This window comes from Leptonychotes weddellii, chromosome 7, assembly GCF_054177405.1.
Source record: "Leptonychotes weddellii isolate Sample4059 chromosome 7, ASM5417740v2, whole genome shotgun sequence".
NCBI classification, from domain to species: domain Eukaryota; kingdom Metazoa; phylum Chordata; class Mammalia; order Carnivora; family Phocidae; genus Leptonychotes; species Leptonychotes weddellii.
This window is the reverse complement of record NC_138375.1, coordinates 57,393,985-57,415,452: the sequence shown is the minus strand read 5'-3', so window position 1 is coordinate 57,415,452 and position 21,468 is coordinate 57,393,985. Positions and strand designations below refer to the sequence as shown.

General features: G+C 39.9%; 1 protein-coding gene across 3 annotated transcripts in view; it reads right to left on the bottom strand.

Annotated features, from left to right (window-relative positions):
• The window catches only part of CPEB4 (cytoplasmic polyadenylation element binding protein 4), a 62,911-nt gene extending 47,160 nt beyond the window's left edge, over positions 1-15,751 (bottom strand). For 2 of the 3 annotated variants that reach the window (XM_081826343.1, XM_081826344.1), the window contains exon 1: positions 13,217-15,750. In XM_081826343.1, coding sequence (XP_081682469.1) covers positions 13,217-14,341 — 1,125 coding nt within the window. In that variant the 5' untranslated portion in view covers positions 14,342-15,750. Of the gene's footprint in view, positions 1-13,216 lie in introns of all 3 variants that reach the window. The other variant, XM_081826342.1, reaches the window with a different exon arrangement.
• Positions 15,752-21,468: the final 5,717 nt, after the last annotated feature.

Sequence of the window (21,468 nt, the reverse complement as noted above, 5' to 3'; positions counted from 1 at the left end):
AAGATAGCAGGAGGGGAAGAATGAAGGGGGTGAAATCGGAGGGGGAGACGAACCATGAGAGACGATGGACTCTGAAAAACAAACTGAGGGTTCTAGAGGGGAGGGGGGTGGGGGGATGGGTTAGCCTGGTGATGGGTATTAAAGAGGGCACGTTCTGCATGGAGCACTGGGTGTTATGCACAAACAATGAATCATGGAACACTACATCAAAAACTAATGATGTAATGTATGGTGATTAACATAACAATTTAAAAAAGATTTTTGCTAAGATAACCCCTGACTTCTAATTGGTGGAATACATTAAAATTAAAATCCTAAATGAAATTTTTAAATTTTCAAGTAATGCTTTATAGGATTAAAAACAAACCCTCTATCCTTTTTATACTTTGTCATGATTTAATACAAGAGTGACAAATAAATACCAATATACAAACTCTGATCAACTGGTATAGACCCTCAGATGCAATGTGTTGGGAAGGATTTTCAGGCTTTGTATGGATTCAGAAGAGAATAGGGTCTGGACAGATTGCTGATGATTTAAGTGGAAGGTACAGGACCCAATGGCACAGTTACCACATTCTTGCCAACCCTTGCCAATATGTATTCTTCCCCACAGTCCAACCTTATTATAATTATTATAAATGACTACATTTGTATAACATTTTATTTCTTACGATGCTTTGGCAATTCAAAGAGTTCAAAAGCCACATATTTTGTCAAGTAAACATTCTGTTCTCAGAGAGGGTCTAAAGTTTATCCTTCTTGATTTATTCCCTCTCAACTGATCTTTTCCAACCATTTTTAACCTCTAATTAAAAACAAAAGCAAAAAACTAAAATGTAAGTGTGCCACTAGGAAATAGGTGGAGGAGTAGAAACAAATAAATAAACCCAAGGAATAAGAACAGCAGCACAAACGATGCTGGTTTTCCTACCCGATAGAGTGTCAAATCAAGAGGGCTTTGACTGCCATATTTCATTCTCTGATTTTACCCGTATTGATCGCTAATTGGGCCAAATATCATAATCACTTATCTATTTTCTTGGATCCATTTCCCAGAAAGTAAACTAACTATAAAATAGAAACCTTGCTAAGTGACAACTCTTCTTGATTGAATGTGAGCTGATAACCAAAATATGAACATCAGCATAAATCAGAAGAATGAGCATTAGACACTAGGAAGCCCCAACTCCACCACTGGTGTGTCAGGTGAGCTTGGGCCCTTTCATCTTCTAGACCTTTGCTTATCTGAAGAAGGAAAGAGTTTGATTAGATCTCTAATGTCCTTTTCCTAACTCCAAAATATATTTGTATTCTAGCTTCCTGACATCCTTAGCTTGTGCTCTCCCAAGATTTAATTTAAATTATAGTGATGAGTATGGCAGGAAGCAAAGCGTAAAGGAGAATGACTAATAAAAACTCATCACTTTGTGCCCACAAGAAGGTGAGGGTCAATCACAGGTTAATAAGAAAATGAACCCTTAGCGTCTTAGGACAGTCACTACATCTTCTTATGCTATACATAATGCAAAATAACAAGCTTTTTAAATAAAAAAATTTACTTAAAACAATTGGCCGAAGTGGGATGCCCTGATTTCAGATAATAGGAGCAAAGAATCTATCGTGAAACAAAAAATCACCAGCAACCAAATTTGCTTCAAGCCACCTTCGCCAGTTTCTCTCGGCAGCCTAAAGGGAGAAAAGGGAGAAAAACAGAACTACCTTTTATTGAGCATCTACTAAGTACCTGCCTTTATTTTAGGTACTTTATTAATACTGTCTTAATTAATACCGCCTTATAAGTTAGATGGCATTATTCCTGTTTTAATGATTAAAACTAAGACCAAGGAAAATTCCATAATTAATGCACAGACAGGTTTCTGCATAGTTCAGCAGCTTAGTCGGGATTCAAGCCTAAGTCTCCCTCCAAAGCAGGCGATAATTCCTTGGGTAAGGTAATGGTCATGGCAGTCAAAGGACCACTCTAATTAAGACATACATTTGAATGAATGAGATATTCTGCTATAAAGGTCCTGGGAGCAGGAACACGCTGGCAAGTGCCCAGCAAACAGCAGGCACTCAAATATTTCTCCATAAATCAAAAAAAGAACAAAATGTATATATAAGAATAATATAGGAATGATATCAGAGGTACTAAAAAGGTAAGAAGTCTGGGGCGCCTGGGTGGCTCAGTCGTTAAGTGTCTGCCTTCGGCTCAGGTCATGATCTCAGGGTCCTGGGATCGAGCCCCACATCGGGCTCCCTGCTCAGCAGGGAACCTGCTTCTCCCTCTCCCACTCCCCTGCTTGTGTTCCCTCTCTCGCTGTGTCTCTCTCTGTCAAATAAATAAATCTTTAAAAAAAAAAAAAAGATAAGAAGCCTGATAAGATATTCCTTCTTCCTATGAGGTGACAAACAGATGTGGTGCACAAATTAGAAAGCTACCACAAATGCCTCTCTAGGTTATCTACTGCCAACCACAGAAGTAGAAGTGGTAGGAACAGTAGTAATAATAATGATAATAGCAGCAGCTATCAAGTTCTAATGCTTTACATGCGTGATCTTATTTATTCCTCACAAAAATCCTACACAATTAGGTATCCCATTTCACAGATGAAGAAACGGAGGTTGAGAGTGATTAAATAACTCTATCAATGCAAAGTAAGTGGAAGGGCAGAATTTGAACCTAGGCCTTCTGACTCTACAACATGTGAGCTTAATAATCATGAATGAAAATAGAAGAGCACCAATTATCTTCAAGGCTCAGCAAAGCAAACTTGATTACCATACTTAGATCTCATACAAGTCAATATGAAAATCAAAGTTGGTAAAAAAAAAAAAAATAATAATGTTCTGATAAAACAAATTAGTATTTCAAAAATCAGAACCCATGACTGCCATGGCAAAATAGGAAGACTTACATCAGCAAATAGCTGATGACATGACTTTTCCTAACATTCCAGAAGTAGCCAAAAGAAACATGTGAACCTGTTGGTCTATTACCAACAGGAAGAATAACTACACTGCAATTATATCACAAACCAAAATCATCATTCATGGCTTTTTTTTTTTTAACATCCAAATGGATACTCTAAGCCAGTGTTTCTCATACTTGAGAGCATATCAGAATCATCTGGAGGTCTTGTCAAATCATAGATTACCCATAAAGTGTCTCATTCAGTAGGTCTGGGTAGGGTCCAAGAATTCACATTTCTAACAAGTTTCTAAGTGATGCCAGGGACCACATTTTGAGAAGCACTGAGTTAAGCAATTACATTCAACAGGTTAATTTCCTTAGGCAGGTGGCATTGTCACTTGTAGCTGACTGGCCATGATACAGTTCAGCTTAAATATTCTACATCAACCATTTTAAGGTTTCCACATGAAGAGGCAGCCCTTGCTCTCAGAACCTAAAACGAAGCCCTCTCCAAGCTCTCAGATGCCCAACTTGAAAAAAGATTATAATCAAGTTCAATTTCAACAAATCAACCACCATGACCACTCTATTATTGGTCTTGTCTTTTTATGTTTGAGTTAGTATGTTTTCCCATCACTAGATGGGGTCTAAAACACACAAAGTACTTAACTGAATATAACACATCATTAAGAACCAAAGCCAAAAGTCAGCTACTCCCTTAACTCACTCTCTCCCTATAAAGACAGACATTACTGTGATCGTCACTTCCCAGACAGCTATGTATCTGTATCAGCTGATGAGGTTTCTCTTTCTGACTTAAACTTTCCCTAGTGAAGAAGGGAAAAGAAAATATTTTGGTTTGAAAGTTAAGTATATGCCAGTATGTCAGCTGCCAAAATAAATACGAAGTTTGAAATGCCAGTGAGCCCATAATTAATCAAAGGTACTACGGGAGTTTTAATCTGAGATTTGCCAAAATGTAAATGTTCTTCTTGGATTAAATATTTAAGACCACAGGCATCAAAAATTGACTACAGAGTCAACCTTCAAGATTCCACTTCCAGATGATCCTCACATCCCTGTGCAGGCAGAAGTCCCTTTTTCCCCAGCCCCCTAGCATGATGCCGTTCCATATGATGTTGACAGTTCCCTTACAGCTACCCCCCCAGTGGACTGTGAGTACCACTCACCTCTCCATAGCCACAGACTGTAGCTTATGCGAAGCATACTGTAGTCCACCATCATCACCGCCACCATTATTAAAGTGGCTAACATGTCCCTCCTGGTTCAGTGTTGTGCATCTTGTATGAATTATGTATGATTTACATACATTTATTCCTCACAACCATCACGTAAAGCGTATACAAGTATCATCCCCATTTTAGGCAAATAATGCTATAAGAAGTTAACTAATCGCTCTCAAAGTCACACAGTAAGTGGAGGAGTCTGACTTCAGAGCAGAAGCTCAGAAAAGTGGTTCATTTAAATAAGCCTCATCATGACCTCGAAATTTCAATTTATAAACAAACACCTGGCAGATATGACGTCCTTCACTATACACAGGGCCTGAATGCTGAGAACGAGGGTCAGAGGTTAAAGTCAAAGAGGTAATTATCTAAAGTAAAAGAAACCACATTCAGTAGCATCTTGTATTTCTGAACATGTTCCCTCTTAGTCAGTACTTTCTCATTATGATGGCTTAATAATGAAAGCAGAATCTTATAGACCGTAGGCTACCAAATGCTCCCTATAAAAAACTATAACTAAATAAATGAATGTCTTTGGTGTATTACCCTGATTGGAGCAACAGTTCTGTTTGCTCCCACGTGAACTGATGAATCAGATCTCTTCAGAAAGCCTTTGAGAAAACTTTCTTTAATTCCACCTTCATTAAATAAACAACTTATTTTGAGCATTAGAAATCCTTAAAATCGTAAACATTTCTTGTCACCACTTAACTGAATTTAAAAAAACAAACTGCCATTCCAGACTTGCTTAGTCAGTTCCTGATCAACAGACCCCTTCTTCTCTTGACTATGTGTACATTCTCACCTTGCCTGGCAGAGAGAAACAATTAAAATCTATTCTATTCCAACGGACACCTGAGTGGCTCAGTTAAGCATCTGACTTTTGATATCAGCTCAGGTTATGATCTCAAGGTTGTGAGATCAAGCCGCACGTCAGGCTCCCCACTAGGTGTGGAGCCTCCTTAAGATTCTCTCCCTCTCCCTCTGTCCCCCACAACATGGCTCTCATGCTCTCTCTCTAGAAAAAAACAAACGAACAAAAACAAACAACAAAAAACTATTCTATTCCAACACCTGAGTTTAAATTACCACTTATTAGACAAGTGATCTTGACATCACACAATCTCTGAACCTTGGTTTCATCAGCAAAATGAGGATGATACCCCTCCCTTATAAAACTAGTGAGGAGAAATGAGATAAGGTATCTGACAGATTGTACAAAAGGTGTAGCAGTTAGCAGATCCATTCAATAAACATTCCCTCTGCCCCTCCTCTCTCTGGTGAAATGGCAAAAGAGCCTGAAATTAACATATTAAATTAGATATTGTTATATCTGAATAATTCAGCTATTCTGTGCTATTTCCTGTAGCTCATTTTCAAAGGAAAATGAAACAGAAAAAAATATTCCTCCTACATAATAAGCTACTCAGGGCAAGAAGTCACTCATTTCAGGAAAACAGGTAAATACTACTAAAACTCAACCCTAACAAATGAAGTCATTTAGACCCTTCTGGCCCTTCCTCTGTTCTATGTCTGCTGGGCCTGATCAGGGTCCAGAGTGAGCAAAGAAAATGGCCACCCAAATGCACAATCTTTATTCCTAAACTGAGGTTTGCTTGAGTTCTGTAACCCATGAAATCTCTCTTGCGAGCCTTGAGAGCAATGTCAAAAAGCAGCCTATGCCCAGTGTCAGCCTTTGTGGGCCCTCATAGTTCCCACCCCCCCCATCCTTAGCTCTCCAGAGTTTCCTGAGCAGAAGGCACTTCTAAACACCCAGGTACAAAGAAGTCACCAGACTGTACACGTCACGAGGAGAAGGAGCATGCTTGCCTTGGTCATGTATTCCCAGCATATGGGCCATTGAAAGTATCAAACATTTATAGGTTGAAAGAGAGCAAGAAGTGAAAAAGTTTGATGTAGTCCAAAGGCCAGCAAAAGGCCCCAAACCTCTAAATTCTTCTTTAAAAACAAAAACAGACAAGCAAAAATACAACCAAAGAGGTCCCAGTCCTGTCCTTTCAGAGATCCTTCCCACAAATCCATGGAAGCTCAAACCTGGGCTAAGAAGGTAAGAATAAGCTGGAGAAAGGAAAACTAGAGAATCTCCTCCCAAATTTTCAGTCACCAATTGATGTTTTAGCACTTTTGTTGGATCTCTCACCCCTCCCTTATTTATTTTTTTTATGGCCATTTGACCACCACCAACTTCTCTGTCCAGAAGGGAGGAGATGAGGCCAGCAGTGATTTCCTTAGAGATTAGTACCAGCTTGAGTGGTGAAACAAGCTGAGCAGGTGCAACAGAAATGTGGGCCTTGCTTAGGTTTCTATCTTTTCTTAAAAACCACTAGGAAATTTCTTTGTTGTTGTTTTTATGGGGAGAAAAAAAGACTCCAGCACTTACAATTGGAATGATACAATCTCTGGGAACTGCTTTAAAATAACATGAAAGGGGAGAAGGTTAGGAAGAAGACAGAGGAGTTTGTCCAGGAGTTGATCATTGTTGAAGCCAGATGATATGCACATGGGGGTTTGTTATACTATTTTGCCTATTATTGAATATGTTTAAATTTTTCCCTAATAAATTTAAAAGACGTGAGGGAAAACACTTTACCAAAATAGAGACAGGGAAAAAAAGAAAAAAAAACGGTTGGTCACTAAATTTTTTAGCAGTGTTCAAGAAAACGAGGACATCATCTAGCCTGATTCCCACTATTATTTAAGTACAGTGACTTTATTTTAAAAAATTATAGTTTAGTTTATGAAATTCTTCTTTAAAATTATGCTCGAATTACCATATACAAGCTATACCATATTTAATATTTTAAGAATATGTGCTATTTTCAAGATTTTGAATTAATATTTCTATTTGATGACCAGTCAAAACAAACAAGAAAATGAAGGATCAGGAAGGTTAAGTAGCTTGCCCTAGGTCATATAGTTAGTAAGTGGCAGACCCATATCTGGAACCCAGATCTGACTTCCATACTATAATTAGGAGATTTTTCTGAATAGCAACATTCTTATGCTCACTTTTTTTTTTTAAGGTTCTGACAGATGTAAGATGACAACAGCTATTTTACTGACTAGCACTAGATGCATTCCTCAAAAACATCTGGAAGGACTACTATTAAAAGTATGTTACATAATATTTAAATATAAATATGGCTTTAGAATGTATAATACTGAGGGATTAGCTATAACTTAGTTTAGATATATAAAAAAATAATGATTGGGATATTTCTGGTAATTATTCAGCAAACAAAAATTGCCCAATCTAAATACAATATGAAAAGTACTTGTACATCTTAAGACTTTGAACTTTAATAATTCAGTTTGCAAACATGAGAGAGGACCTATAAGTGGCTGATGGAGTTTCTTCCTTGACATGTAATGAGACCTGAACTCGACTACCCATAGGTTAAAGTTTGCCTTTTGTGGTACCATTTTGCCACAAGACTTAAATAAGCACATGCTGCATACAAGTAATACATTTATAAATGTGACCATTAATAAAATATTTGAAAATACCACACTGTTTTTTTATACCTAAAGTTGGATCTGTTAATTTGCCTTAAAGTTTAAAACAGCTCATAGATTAAAATGACAGGAAATTATCAGTTGCTAATGTGTTTATAATGAGGAAAAAAAGCATGTTTAGTATCATTCAGGGATTAGCACAGATCAAAAATACATTATAAACCAAACCAAAACAACTTTTATGAGATATCTAGGCTTGTCCCTAGTCCATAACATTGGAGGTGCTCAATAAATATGTACTAAATAGGTTAATTGGGCGCCTGGGTGGCTCAGTTGGTTAAGCAACTGCCTTCGGCTCAGGTCATGATCCTGGAGTCCCGGGATGGAGTCCCACATCGGGCTCCCTGCTCAGCGGGGAGCCTGCTTCTCCCTCTGACCCTCCCCCCTCTCATGTACTCTCTCTAATTCTCGCTCTCCCAAAATGAATAAATAAATCTTTAAAAAAAAATAGGTTAATTAAAATATAAAAAACAATACTGAATTCCAGGATAAAAGCTAAAATATACCCAATTCAAACCTATGGTAACTCTTCCTATCTCTTATCCAAAAAAATCACAAATTCTCCTTTGAAATAGTCTCTTTTAATGTATACAAAAGCAATCAAATGTTCTAAATTTCTTAAAATAACCATAGGCAAAATCTTTCAAAATACTGAAAGATGCAGTCTACCAATACTAATGAAAGTTTAGTTATATACAATTATAAAACTTCTCAAGAAAACTGATTAATTCTGCTAAATGTTTTATCTGTCCTAGGTTACATCTAGCTTATTCAAAAGGAGTACTCTAAGAAGTAAAGTACATATAATAAGATAAGCAATACAAAGGACTGTTCAAAATCTTTCATAGATACTATATTTGTAATTAATTTCATTATTTTACAAATTTTAGAGAGGCATACTTTAAATTAAAAAAAAATTTAAGCTACCTACTATGGCCACATACTTAAGGTGCCTCACAAAAACCCTTCACTATTGGGTATTATTACCTTGATGAGGTTTTCTTCCTGAATTTAAGCAATTTGCTCAAGGTCACAAAGCTAATTACAGTGCAGAGTCAAACTCAAGTCTGCTTGGATCCAGAGCTTATGCTTCACTCTACTACATGTTTGGCCTCAGAAAATAACCTATCTCAGTAATTATTCAAGTTTCACCTTCAGAAACTGATTAAAAATAGGACTATACCTTTATTATTCTATCTACTAAGAATTTTCTGAAAACCTGAAAGTGGAACTCTTTGTTTCAATAATATAAAATGTGATGAGAATCTATACTAAATTTGAAGTGAAAAAAATTACAGATTGCTATAAATTTATCATGGTAAAAATATACTTTAATTTCTGCAAGAGTAATTTTCTTTGAACAATTAAATATAAAATGAGTTTGTCAGGAAATATTAAAACAAATGCTCATGTTATGAGCTCCCTGCCTTAAAGAGAAACGCATTATACACATTATCTTATCTGTGATGGGACCAAAACCTGAGGTACAATGTAGTGCTGAAAAAAATGTGATAATGGATCTTCAAGCTAATTTTCCTTATAGCACGATAAAGTCATAAAAAAAATAAATATAGGCTATAAAATTTAAACTAGGCATATGTTAACTTTAAGATTACTTTTCCATTTCTTTCTCATGAACACCAACAAGGATTATTCTTAAAAGCATAAACCCATGAACTAAGAGCATCTTTCTAGTTGCAACAGTTCACTAAGCTTGCTATCAATAGGTTTTTCCTGAAAGGTGTGGAACAATGTGTTGATCATATTCCATGGCTTCTGTGAAGACAACAAAAAGTAATCAAAAAACACTACCCCGCCCAAGTTTTGATTCCATCAGAAAAGCAATTAAACCTAGTTCAAAGGCTTTCTACAAAAAGGCATAAAATTGTACCTGGTATGCTTTCCCAAAGTTTTTTCTCAATTATGCTGGAGCCAAAACCATCCAACCCATACTTTATAATAAAGAAATTAATTTCCCTTCTTCTAATATAAATAAATACAAAGTCAAAGAAAATGTTTCCCGTACAAAGATCCCTCCTGGGACTATATAAAAAACCAAAAAGTGTAATGAGGTTATCCTTAGACAATTGTAATAATTCACCATGACTTTCAGAACTGAAGCAACGCAGTAACTTTCTATTTTCAAATATTAGATGCCATATATAATTTTAAGGATCAATAAACTGACAACACAAGCAGAGTTATTAAAGTGACATGAATTATTTGCCTGGCTAAGACAACTTAACAAATCCATGGTGACTGTGTCTGAAGTAAGAGCAAATGGGTTCTAAATCCTAAAATGTCTCCCTATCAAGTTTTAGGGATGGTCTTTGTGAAAGATTTTGTCTCCCCTCCTCCTTTTTATTTTTTCATTTTTTATTTTTTTTGCCTACTTCCTGGTTTTTAGCTAATGGAGGTGTGAGCATAACTGAGATGAAGATAAGAGACTATCAGAATATACTCTACACAATTCTCCTTTACTTTCCTGTAAGGACAGAAGATCTAGGCACCCCTCCAAAGAAGTGCTGTATTCAAATAAAATTATTGGCAAGTGCCCCAATATATCATTTGGTTTGGACACTGGAATTCCAGGATGTGTTTGGCAGGACATGGAGGATTTTTTTCTCCTTAACGTAAGGGTCAAAACAAACATTGCCCAGTATTAGTTACGTACCAGGTAAATTCTTTCCTTTCAATAATACTAATATTATAATGTAGCCATGTATACTGCTGGATCCTGTCATTTCTGTGGTATATTTCCAGATCTCTCTATAACACCTAAGGAATTCTTGACAATAGCCATTAAAACTGAACTACTAACATCTGTAAAATTTCTTTCCTAAAATTAATAGTGTTTAGGGTAATAGATTTAAATAAGATGGCAGCAGTTCAAAAGTGTGGTTGTGTTTGCAGCAATTTCAATTTCACAGGAGCTCACCTCAGGACCATAAGGAACTTAGACATCACCTCCGTCACCCCCCGCATTTTATGGAGAAACTGAGGCCCCCAAATGTTATACTGATAGGGCAAAGAGCACACCTAGTTTCCAGGCTCCCAGTCAAATAAATGTTCCTTCACGTTTTTCATATCAAATTTAACCAAGTAATTCATACCAACCCAAAACTGTATTTTTTTTTTTGCCAAAACCAATTCAAAAGAGTAACTGTTAAAACACACACACATGCACACACACAGAACTACATACATTAAGTAAGCATACAGTATTCAGTTTACTAACTTCTTGTGTTTTTTTCAAAACCCAAAACTCCAGTGTGACTTTTAAATCACCCCCACACTTGCTCCTGGCTCCCTGAACCCTCCCCTCCTGTTTCTAAAAGTGGTGGGGGATGATGAGCAGAAATCAACAATTTACTTCCTAATCCTACCATATTTGAGCCAGGTATATTGACTCATCCTTTTTCCATCCTCAGCATAAGACAACAACAATTCTAAGGGAAGAGTTAGTTTCTAACAGTTTTTTAGTAGCAATCTTAAGTTAATTTTATTATTGTTTCATAAACCAGCTTAATCTCCAACTGATCCAAAAGATTTCACATGTAAACACATTCCATTAGCCCCCCAAAATACTGAGAATATGCATGTATACAGTTCATTTATTTTCTGAAATTTTATTTTTCCCAAAGCAAACCTTCATCAAAAGTCAGTAAACTGAGAACGGAAAATAAACAATGAGGTCATATAAGTTCAGTCATGTAAGTTTGTTCTGTCAGTGTACTGTAGCAAAATGAAAAAAGTGTATTCAATTCTGAGCCAATCTTAATCCAGTTAAAATGTATAAAATGCCACCTTAGATTTAAAAATTAGCAACAAATGAATAATTCAAAAAAGTCACCTTTGCACTAAATTTTCTTTAAATTTACGTTCAAAAGAATATTAAAAGCAACTTTTTAAAAATAGACTTCATGAAATTACCAATGTCTAAAAGCCTTTTACCTAGCTACTAATGCAAGATAATTGCTCTTCAGTTTCAGTAAAAACCCTTTTTAAAAGCAAAAGCCAACAGCTTTCTGATATGTAGGCAAAAAAATTATTTTTAAAAATCTAAAACTAAATCAAATATTTTAAGATACATCCTAACTATTCCACCTGAATCCTTCAGGGAAGGGACTTTTAATTCCTTGGAATGACACAGGATTCTCTTAGCAAACTTGCCCTCCCACTAAGCAAATTATTAATCAAACAGATAGTTCTGCTTGTGCTGACATCATATTTGGGGACATTGCAACTGTCTTGTAATCTGTGTTAGTCCTTGCAGAAAGATCTCTAAAATAATCCTCTATCTGTGGCGCATGTGTATATACATATACATATGTGTACATATGTATACAGATATATATTTTAATCCTTGTTTTTTAACCTAGACTTTGTACTCTTATCAGCAGTGTGCTTTTGGGCAAGTTATATCTTTCTGATACTCAATTTTCTCATCTGCAAAATGGGGATAATAATAGAACTTACCTTGTGGGGTCACTGTGAGGACTGATTCAATGTTAGCTTATTATCCCATATAAATTTCCTAAACACATATAAACAATCATACCTTCAAATATACAAACTCAGTGGGGCATCTGATGCTCAATTAACTATGAAATTCCCTTTATCTCATATCTATCACCTAGACTGGCTGCTCATTAATTCAAAAACATCAAACCATGTGACTCTTGCAGAATAAGGATACACTGGTGGCAAGAAAGACAAGTGATCTTTGCCTGAATCTATTTTTAGGAATGGTTTATCTACACCCCTAGTGTTAACACTGGAAAATAAACAAATGGATGAAAGGCATCATAAAAAGAGTCACTCTGAGATCAACAGTTTCATGGTATTTGAAAATAAATGGGGATGAAGAAAACATTTAGATCATTTCTGTACCAGTCCTTACTGACACAGGGCAGGCCAGAATTTGCAGAGAGGTTTAAGAGGAATTGCTGAATTGATGAATTCAGACTGTTCAGACTGCAAGGTTCAGAGAGGTTCTAGGTTTAAAGTGTAACCAGTGAGAAAACTGTAATTCAATAGTTGGTTTTCAGTAAATCACTATCCTACAGTGGAGGAAAAAAATGAATTTTTTTGTTACACAGTTACTTCATCTGAGCAGAAAATTATCATCGGTTTGCACAATGAATTATACTGTATCTATATATTATTTATTCTCACCTAAAAAAGTAGGAAAAACCAACCCTGATGATCCTGTCAGGCTAGAAAGATATTATAGTTAATAATTCCAACATCACTAGCTACCTGGTAGTCATAATTATACCAATTCATACTATTATCTATGGGGAAGATTACAATTAGAAATTTATCAAAGAAACAGCTGAATATTTTGTTCCCAATTATACTCCTGTCCTGCCAAAATAATGTCTGGCAATCAACTCATTTTCTAAGAAGAGTTCTGATATGTACATGGACCATTCAAACCTCTTAGTTAAATAGATATTACACCATACAATTTCCTTATTCATCTTAATCTATTAATGGAACATAATCTTACCGGAAAAGGAAAAATGTTGTCAGCCCTGTTCAAGCTATCTTCCATCCAGGATTTAGGAGCAAATGCAGAGCTGGGGCGAGCGTACTTCTGCAGCTGAATATGATTGCTTGCAAAATTTTTCTTCAAAGGCGAGATGGAATTCAGGGGCGTTATTCCTCCATTCAGCCCTCTGCGGTGATCTCGGCCCTGGGAACCTCCCCAGCCCCCATATCCACCACCTCCCGGGCTCCAGGAAGAAGATGGTGTAGGAGAGGGACTCTGGTAGTTGCTCCATGGAGAGGGGGGTTTGTTAAGATTATTCGCCAAATGAGGCAGCTGGTTAAAAGCAGCATTTCTGTGTGTGAAAGGTGGGGGATGGGGACTGGCAGGAGACCTCCTCTGCTGCTGAGGCTGGTTGTGATGATGCTGGAAATGAGGATGATGAGGGTGGTGCTGTGAGAGGGGCCCGATCTGAGGGGAGAAGCTGCCTCCAAAGCCAGGGCTGACATGATGGGGAAAATTTTGAAACAACAGAGCACCGTTATTAGCCGAAGCAGCCGGGACCCCTCCCTGGTGAAAGAAACTTGCATCTTCATTGATGATTGTAGAGGAAGAAGGTGCTATCGCTGCTGACCAGTTACTGAAACCAGTAAGAGACGATGCACTAGACGTCAAGGGTTGGGTCGAAGTACCCAGCCCCGCGGCTTCTTGATAATCAAACCCTGTCAACACTGGTGACTCGATTCTTATTTTCTCCTTCCCATTGCCATTTTCTGAAGAATTGTCCCCTTGATTTTCTTCTGATTTTGCCTTCTCGGGTTCAGGCAGTATTCCAGCTTCCTGACCTGGACTGGGGGAGAGCGGCTGCTTTTCTAAAGGGTCTTGCTGTTCCTGTTGCTGACTTTTTGCTTTTTCCGACCCCAAGATCTCATCCTGAATGTTATGGGTAGCTGGAGCAGGAAAGAGCCAAGCTGACCCGGCACTGCTGCCACTGGCAGCTGTGTTATTATTTATAAAAGCAGCAGGGCTGGGGGTGGCATTTTGGTGATGGTGTGGAGGCTGCAGATGTGGATGGAATCTGACTGGAAAAGCAGATTTATTCCCAGTATTGCTTTGCACTAGCACTCCAAACCCGTAATCCCCCATTTATTATTTTTAGGATCAGATTCTTACAATAAAAAATGACAACCTGATGTCTCACGTCTTTGTATCCTCTACCCAAAATTTCAGTTGTTTGTTTGAAATGTCTTATTTATAGCTAGCTCAAAGATCGCAGCTTATCACTTGAAATAGTTCTGATTTGGAATTCTGGCCTCTGAAAGGAAAAAAAAAAAACTAAAAAAAAAATCTCTTAACACACTGACATGAATCCAACTGGGCTTATTTCTAGGAGGGAATAAAAACGAAGAGGGTAAAAATCAAGTCTTTGGTTAGTAAAATAGGCGCTTTCTTTTTCCAAAGGAAAATGTACATGAATGACAAAAACACAGCTTCTCAAGCATCTATGGATGTAGAAGAATAAGCATTGCGCGGAGTAAAAATATATATATATATAATTTAACAATCACATATGGTCTTCCTCAGCAGTTTAGATTCACTCACATAAAAATTAGAATAGGGCTAAGAGGAGAATACGTTCTTTTCTTGGCAGCTTGGTTAAAAAAAATCAGGAATAATTTAAGAACATTATATATTATATATTTATATATATAGATTATATTAGGTTATCTGGGGTGGGAGGTGAATTCCTGGTTGCGGGAGAGGAAATCAGCATTGACTAATGGAAAGATGATTGCAGGAAGGTTTCTGCTGTTCCTGGTCCTGTTTCTGCTCTTTCACGGGGTGCAGTTTTGGCCTCTGGGGCTGTTCCTGAGGCTCTGGGTGCAGATCTTGCTACGGTCGCTGTTCCTGGGCTCCCCCCCGGCCTCCTCTCCCCCATGAAATGGGCTGAAAACACCCGTTTCTCCCTCTTGGGGGGATCGCGATCAGGAAGGATTTAGCGAGACTCGACGAGAGCGAGCTGGCGGCCCGGGGGTGCGGGGACCAACGGGGCGACCTGGAAGGTCCTGCGGTTTCGGCCTCTTCCCCTCTCTGCGGCTCCGGGGTTTTTTTCCCTCATGGGACCCAGGGGCGGTTTGTTCAGTTCTCTCAGTTCGATTCTCCGCAGGGGGAAAAAAAGAGGAAAAAAAGGGAAAACCCACTAGTGTAGTTATTCTAAAAGAGAAGGGCCTCCCCCCTTTGTGCTCTCTCTCTTTTTTCCCCCAGATTTTAGAAAAATCTATAATTTAGAAGGCTTTTGTTTCTCCTCACGGTTGCTGGGCCGTCGTCGTCCCCACCGCCGCCGCCGTAGCTTTACCCCGGTCCCGCAGTCCCCGCTGTCGTTGTTGCGGACTCCGCCTGGCTCTTCTTTTTCTCTCCTTCTTCCTCCTCTTCCTCCTCTGCTGTCGCCGATGCCGCCGCCGCCGCCGCCGCCACCGCCTCCCGGTGCCTGGGTCCCGCAGCCGCGGCTGAGTCCTTCTCCTCAGGACCGAGCCGAGTGAAATGACAACCAGCTGGAAAGACCGAGAGACACTTCCGGTTCGAAGAGGGAGGGGTGGGGTACCGAGGGCACTCCGCCCACCTCCCGAAATACCAATCAGCTGTTAGAATTTAGACGAGGCCACGCCCCCGGATCAGGTCCCCTCCTAGGAAGGTCGAAAACTTATCTCGAGAGACGCCTCTTCCGTCTGGGCCTCGCCCAGTGAGGCCTGGCGCCTGGAACCCCCACCCAGAGTGAGCGCAGCAGGTTGCCATCTTTAGTATGGGCAAAGGACTCCTTCGCTGTTTCTCTCCCCTCACCACGCTTTGCAGGAGTTGCATATAGGGATGCACGGAAGAGAACAGATCCCTCGAGCACTAAGAAAAAGAGTCAGAGTCTTGGGGATCCAAGGGGCGACCGGTGAAACCGCGGATGAACGGGACGCCTGCCCACAGTAAAGGTGGGTCCCCAGGCATCACGTGCTTTGGCTCGAGCTCCGCCCCAGAGGGATCTGGAAGGGGAGGCGGGTCTCCCCAGCCGCTGCGCCGTGCATAGAACTGCGTACGTCCTTGTCCTGCCTGTAGCCCTCACGCGGGACTCTCCCTTCACCTTCCATCCCCCCACCCCCACTCCCCAGCTTGGCTTAGTTACCCGTCTGGTGCAGTCTGTCAGGCACAAAGATACAGCTGCGGTAAGCGTAGGTAGTTGAGCCCTCTTCTCCATCCTATTCTAGTCCACCGTACAGGCTGTCCCAGAGGGACATTTCCAACACAAAAATCTTACTGTGGTCCTCACCTGTTCAGATCTTTTTCTATGAAAAAGGCCAAACTCCTTGGTCTGGTATTCAAGGCCTTTCCGCTCTGTGGGCGGTGCATTTTAACACCTCATCTCCGAACAAATGCCCCATACCAAGCTGTTCCAAAGATACTCTCAGTGCCTTTTAACATGCCCTTTCCTTTCTTCTCCACTTGGTAGACTCCTGTTTCATTGTAGGAATCCGTTCAAAAGCTACCACCGGCTCTGTCTTCTGAATTCTCTTACGAGCATACATGGCTCGTAAGTCCTATGTGTGTATGTCTTTCATGCTCGTTTATCACATGATTGTAATGGCGGCTTAGGTCTGCCAGACCTGGTCTCCACTGTTGGCTCGCTGAGGAGAGGACCTTGTGGATAGGAGGCATTGCTGAATGAATGCTGAGAAAAATGAATCAACAAACCCACTACGGTGGAGTTACCTTGAATGACAATCCCTTTTCCAAGTCTGAATTATTTCATTACTTCTGCTGTTTGATTTGGAGTTCACATCTCTCAAACTTTTATCCTTTAGGTTGTCAGTAGCTGCTCCACTGTGTGTCTTGTTCATCTTTGTACATTTCTGCTTAGGACCACCATCAGGGACTAGGGTAATGCCTTGCTCTCAGCACAGGCTCTAACGACATTGAATAAGTGTTTTCCTTTAGAAGGAAATGAGAAATGAAGAGAAGAAATCACAGTAGAGCCAGAGTAGGAAAACAAAGAGAGATCAAAGACTTTTAAGAAGACCCTTATGAACAAAGGTGGCTTCCATTTCATTTCTATAGCCCTCCCTGAATGGCCCTGATTTCTGCTGCCTCAGTTTCTCAATCTGCCAACACTTCCATGTAGAATACCTGTTCAGAGCCTTAAGAAGTGATTTTTATTCTCTTTCCTTGTATCATGACCATGAATCTTAACCTCTGCAACTCTACTTCGAGTTCTTTGAGCATAGGGTCTTACCCTGCTGTTTATTCCCCACAACTGGACATACCTTGAGACTTGCTGATTCAGTTAGGTGTCATTTCCTCCAGAATGGTTTCCCTGACTGCCCTCTCTCTAAAATCTTGTAGATTCCTCTCTTTAAATTACTGCTAGTTGTTAGTGGGTTAGTTTCTTAAGGGCAGAGGTTTTATCTGACTTATCTTTGTGTCCCTAGTGGCCAGCATAAGGTCTGGCACAAAGCAGACTCAGAACATCATTGAGTGAGTGAATGAATGAACGAATGGTCAGTACCCAGTAGATGGTTGAGTCTTTTGCAGCTACCAGTTCTCAGTGGCTAAAATGGCAGCCATGACTTGAAAGAAAAAGGACTATCTTTGGAACCCAACATTGTAATTTGAATCCTACCTCTGCTACTTCCTAGTTGTCCTGCCCTGGGCTTTACCTCTACCAGCCCCTAGTTCCTCATGGATAAAATATGAATGATATTTCCTCTCTCACTAGGTTGGTAAATTACATGAGCTACATGTGAAGTGCTGGGCTGAGGTTTAAAAAATATATTAGTTTCTTATTAACATATGAAGCATAGAGAACTTGTATTTCACAAGTGTCTTTTGCCTAGAAGCAGCTGTGTGCATGACTGAATCCAGGAACCAGTGTTGGTTTGTAGAGAAGGAGACACACCCGAGCCACAGTCAGGATGCTACTAGGTCAGCCTGATTTTTTAAGACTAGATCAGATGTGGGCAGTAGGTTTGGGCTGGACTGAAACTAAGATGATCACTATAGACGTCAGACTCCTGGTTAGGGAGTAGGAGCATGGGAGAGGGAAGTGGGAAACAGTTCTCTTGGGTCAGTTGTCTGCTCAGAAACCCAGGATACCCAGCTCAGGGCTGCCCTCCTTAAAAACATTCTGGCCTCAGAAACTGGCCCAGGTAACCATGACAACGATTCAGCAGCTCCATTTAGGATCTCCAGAGGGATCTACAGTTGCAGATGAGTGCTGGCTTGAATGCTCTGCTGGCAGAAGAGAGCCCCTCCATGAAGCATGCTCACTGGGAACTTTTCAGGTTGCAGAGAAAGCAAGCTCTAAGCTCTGCCCAAACATTAAGGTGCTACCAGATAAAAACAACGACAACAAAAAACAAAACAAAAAAACCTCCCTCCCTGTCCAGCAAGGGATTGACACACCTTCAGAGAACCTGTAGACTAGTGAATGCATGTACCATGTTGGCTACTGCCCAGCCCCCTCTGGGGTTTGAGGTCAACCACACCCCAAACCCAAGCCTCCCACGAAGCATGGCCCTAATATCTCTTTCACCAGCCTCTTTTAAAACTTGGCAGGTGATATAAATCTCACCTCATAATCACACAGAATGAACTCTGCCCCATTCCAATTCTGATGTCCTCCACCACTGCCCTTGAAGCATTTGTTAGCCTTCTTCCAACAGCACACACCCAATTCCCCAGGGGCCTGCCTGGTGACTTTAATAACCAGGGCTGCCACCCAAGGCTGCTCCTTTTGTGCACTATACAACTCACAGGGCACCACAGACTACTATGTGAATGCCACCCCCTGGAGTTGTACAATATGGCAGCCCTGCTTCAGTTCATCTGAGTAAAACAGAGGCACCTTATGGAAATATGACACCCGTACAAAAAAGTGACTAGATACTACCGTAAATTACATGAGTACATGCTCATTGCATGCAGAAATATTTAAAGCAGTTGGTCCATTTATAGTTTAGAGTTGGTGGCCCGGGAGCTTTCTGTGATGGCATTGAAGGACAATGTTGTTGAGTAGTGAGCTGTAGCAAGAAGACAAGTCTGGGCATGTCCATGGTCCCATCCCCTAAGAGATTAATGCCCAGCGGTTACTTTGCTTAGCTTCATTAATAAGCCTTCTCATGTAGTGGTGGAATATATATTTTACTGAAATTAAAAGAATATAACAATAATATTTAAAGGTAGGTCCTATGAAGGTAGAAGAAGAGAGAAGAGTGGAATTACTTTTGGAATATCTTCTTTTCCAAAAGTATCTGGATGCTCACTCCCAGAAGGCAAGCTGGACAGAAACAAAGCCAAGTCCTGAAAGCAGGTTTTATTAAACCCCACCTCTGCTCTTCACCCTGTTTTAATATTGAAAAGTGTGCACGTTTACTTAGAAAACACCACTGTGTTTTGCGTTTTTTTGTGTGTTGTTGTTTTTTTTTATGGTTAATTGCTGGGTTATATTTTCCCTTCTTGTTTGTTGTTTTATAATCTGCACAAACCCTCTGCATTTTAAACACTGTTTTCCTCCTGCTTTCCCATTTAAGGTATTATCATTCACATACAGTCCATAGTTAACAAGCATTTTGGTGGGGGTGGTGAAGCCAGTTCCTCCAATGCATTGTTACTGAATAAATGGCTTGGAAAGGCCCTAGACACAGACATGCTTCACTTGAAATTGCCTTATCCTGGCAAAGATTTAGGTGAGCAGAACAGGGGGTTGACCTTCCAAACTGTGATATGCATCACATGGGATGACTTGGATTCTTTCGAGGCCTCAGCCACCTATGTGGATGGGCTGCTGACCTAGATTACCCCTTACTGTTTTGATTGGACACACCTCACTTCCCTGCACCCAACCTCACTTCCCTGCACCCAACCCCAGCCATGCTTCTCAAGAGCTGCCATCTCACACCCTGTAGATAGGCTGGAGGATTTTCACCTGTGATTCTGGAAAAAGAATAGCTTTTTAGAGCTTTCAGGGAAGCTTCGGGGTCCATAGGTCAGAGAGCCAGGAGTCAGAGACCAAAACTCTAGCCCCAACACAGCCATAAACTCATAGACACTGGTTCAGTTTGTCTGGTGATTTCCTTTCGGCCAGAATTTTTGCTACCTAAACAGTTTCACTTTGGAACTCTTAAGCAATAAAGGTTCAAAGAAAGGCATCTATAAAAAAAAAATTACTAAAGATGCTCCTCTTCTTTTATATCCAAATTTCCTGGTCCCCTATTCTTGGAGTATATATATTCCTGAAGAACTGTTATGAGAGAGTTGATTCATAAGCATCCAACCTCACACTTCAGTGTGCATTGGTCCCCAATAGGAGCCCATCAAATGCAGATTTCCAGGTCCTGCCCCCCAAGATATTCTGATTAAGTTTTCTCATACTATTTTCTCATAAAATTTTAAACTTCAAGAAATTTTTCTCAAAATAATACAAGAACACAGAAAAAAACAAAATAAAAATGGCTAAAACAAAAAAGTTCCTTTCTCACATGAAAGAGGTTTGGGAGAGTCAATATAGGGCTGGTGGGGTGGTTTTAAGAAGACATCAGAAGCCAGGTTCCTTCTATCCCATTGCTTCCTTCCTCAAAATGTAACTTCTGCCTATGATCCAAGATAGTTGATCAAGCTCCAGCCATCATGCCTGTGTTTTAGATTGAAGGAAGAAGGAGAAACATGAAGAAAGACATGACCCTTCTCTCTGAGGAAACTTTTCAGAAGACATTCACATCACTTCCATTCTCCTCCCACTGGCGGGCATTTTGCCATATGGGCACAACTTGGGCAAAAGACGTTGGGAAGTATGGTCTTTATTTCACACTCATGTACCTAGCTTTATAAAAAGTGACATTCTATTAACAATGAAGAAAAGGGGAATTGGATACTGATGGGTGAGGCATTTTGGCCTAGAGAAGTTTAGTGACTGACCTGAGTCTTATAGCCAACTCAATGCCCTCATTTTGCAACTGAGGAAACAGGTCCAGGGAAGGGCCTTGTCTAAAATAATTCAGTTATTTTGCCCAGGTATCTTGACTCAGAACTCTTCCTCTACCCAGTAGTCCTCAAATTTTAGCATGCTTCAGAATTGCCTGGAGGACAAGTTAAAACAAACTAGAATTTCTGATTAGATAGGTATGGGGTAGAGCCAAGAATCTGTGTTTCTAACAAGTTTTCAGTTGCTGATGCTGCTGGTTTGATGAACATGCTTTGAGAACCAGTGATCCACAGAACATCCCCACCTGGGATTA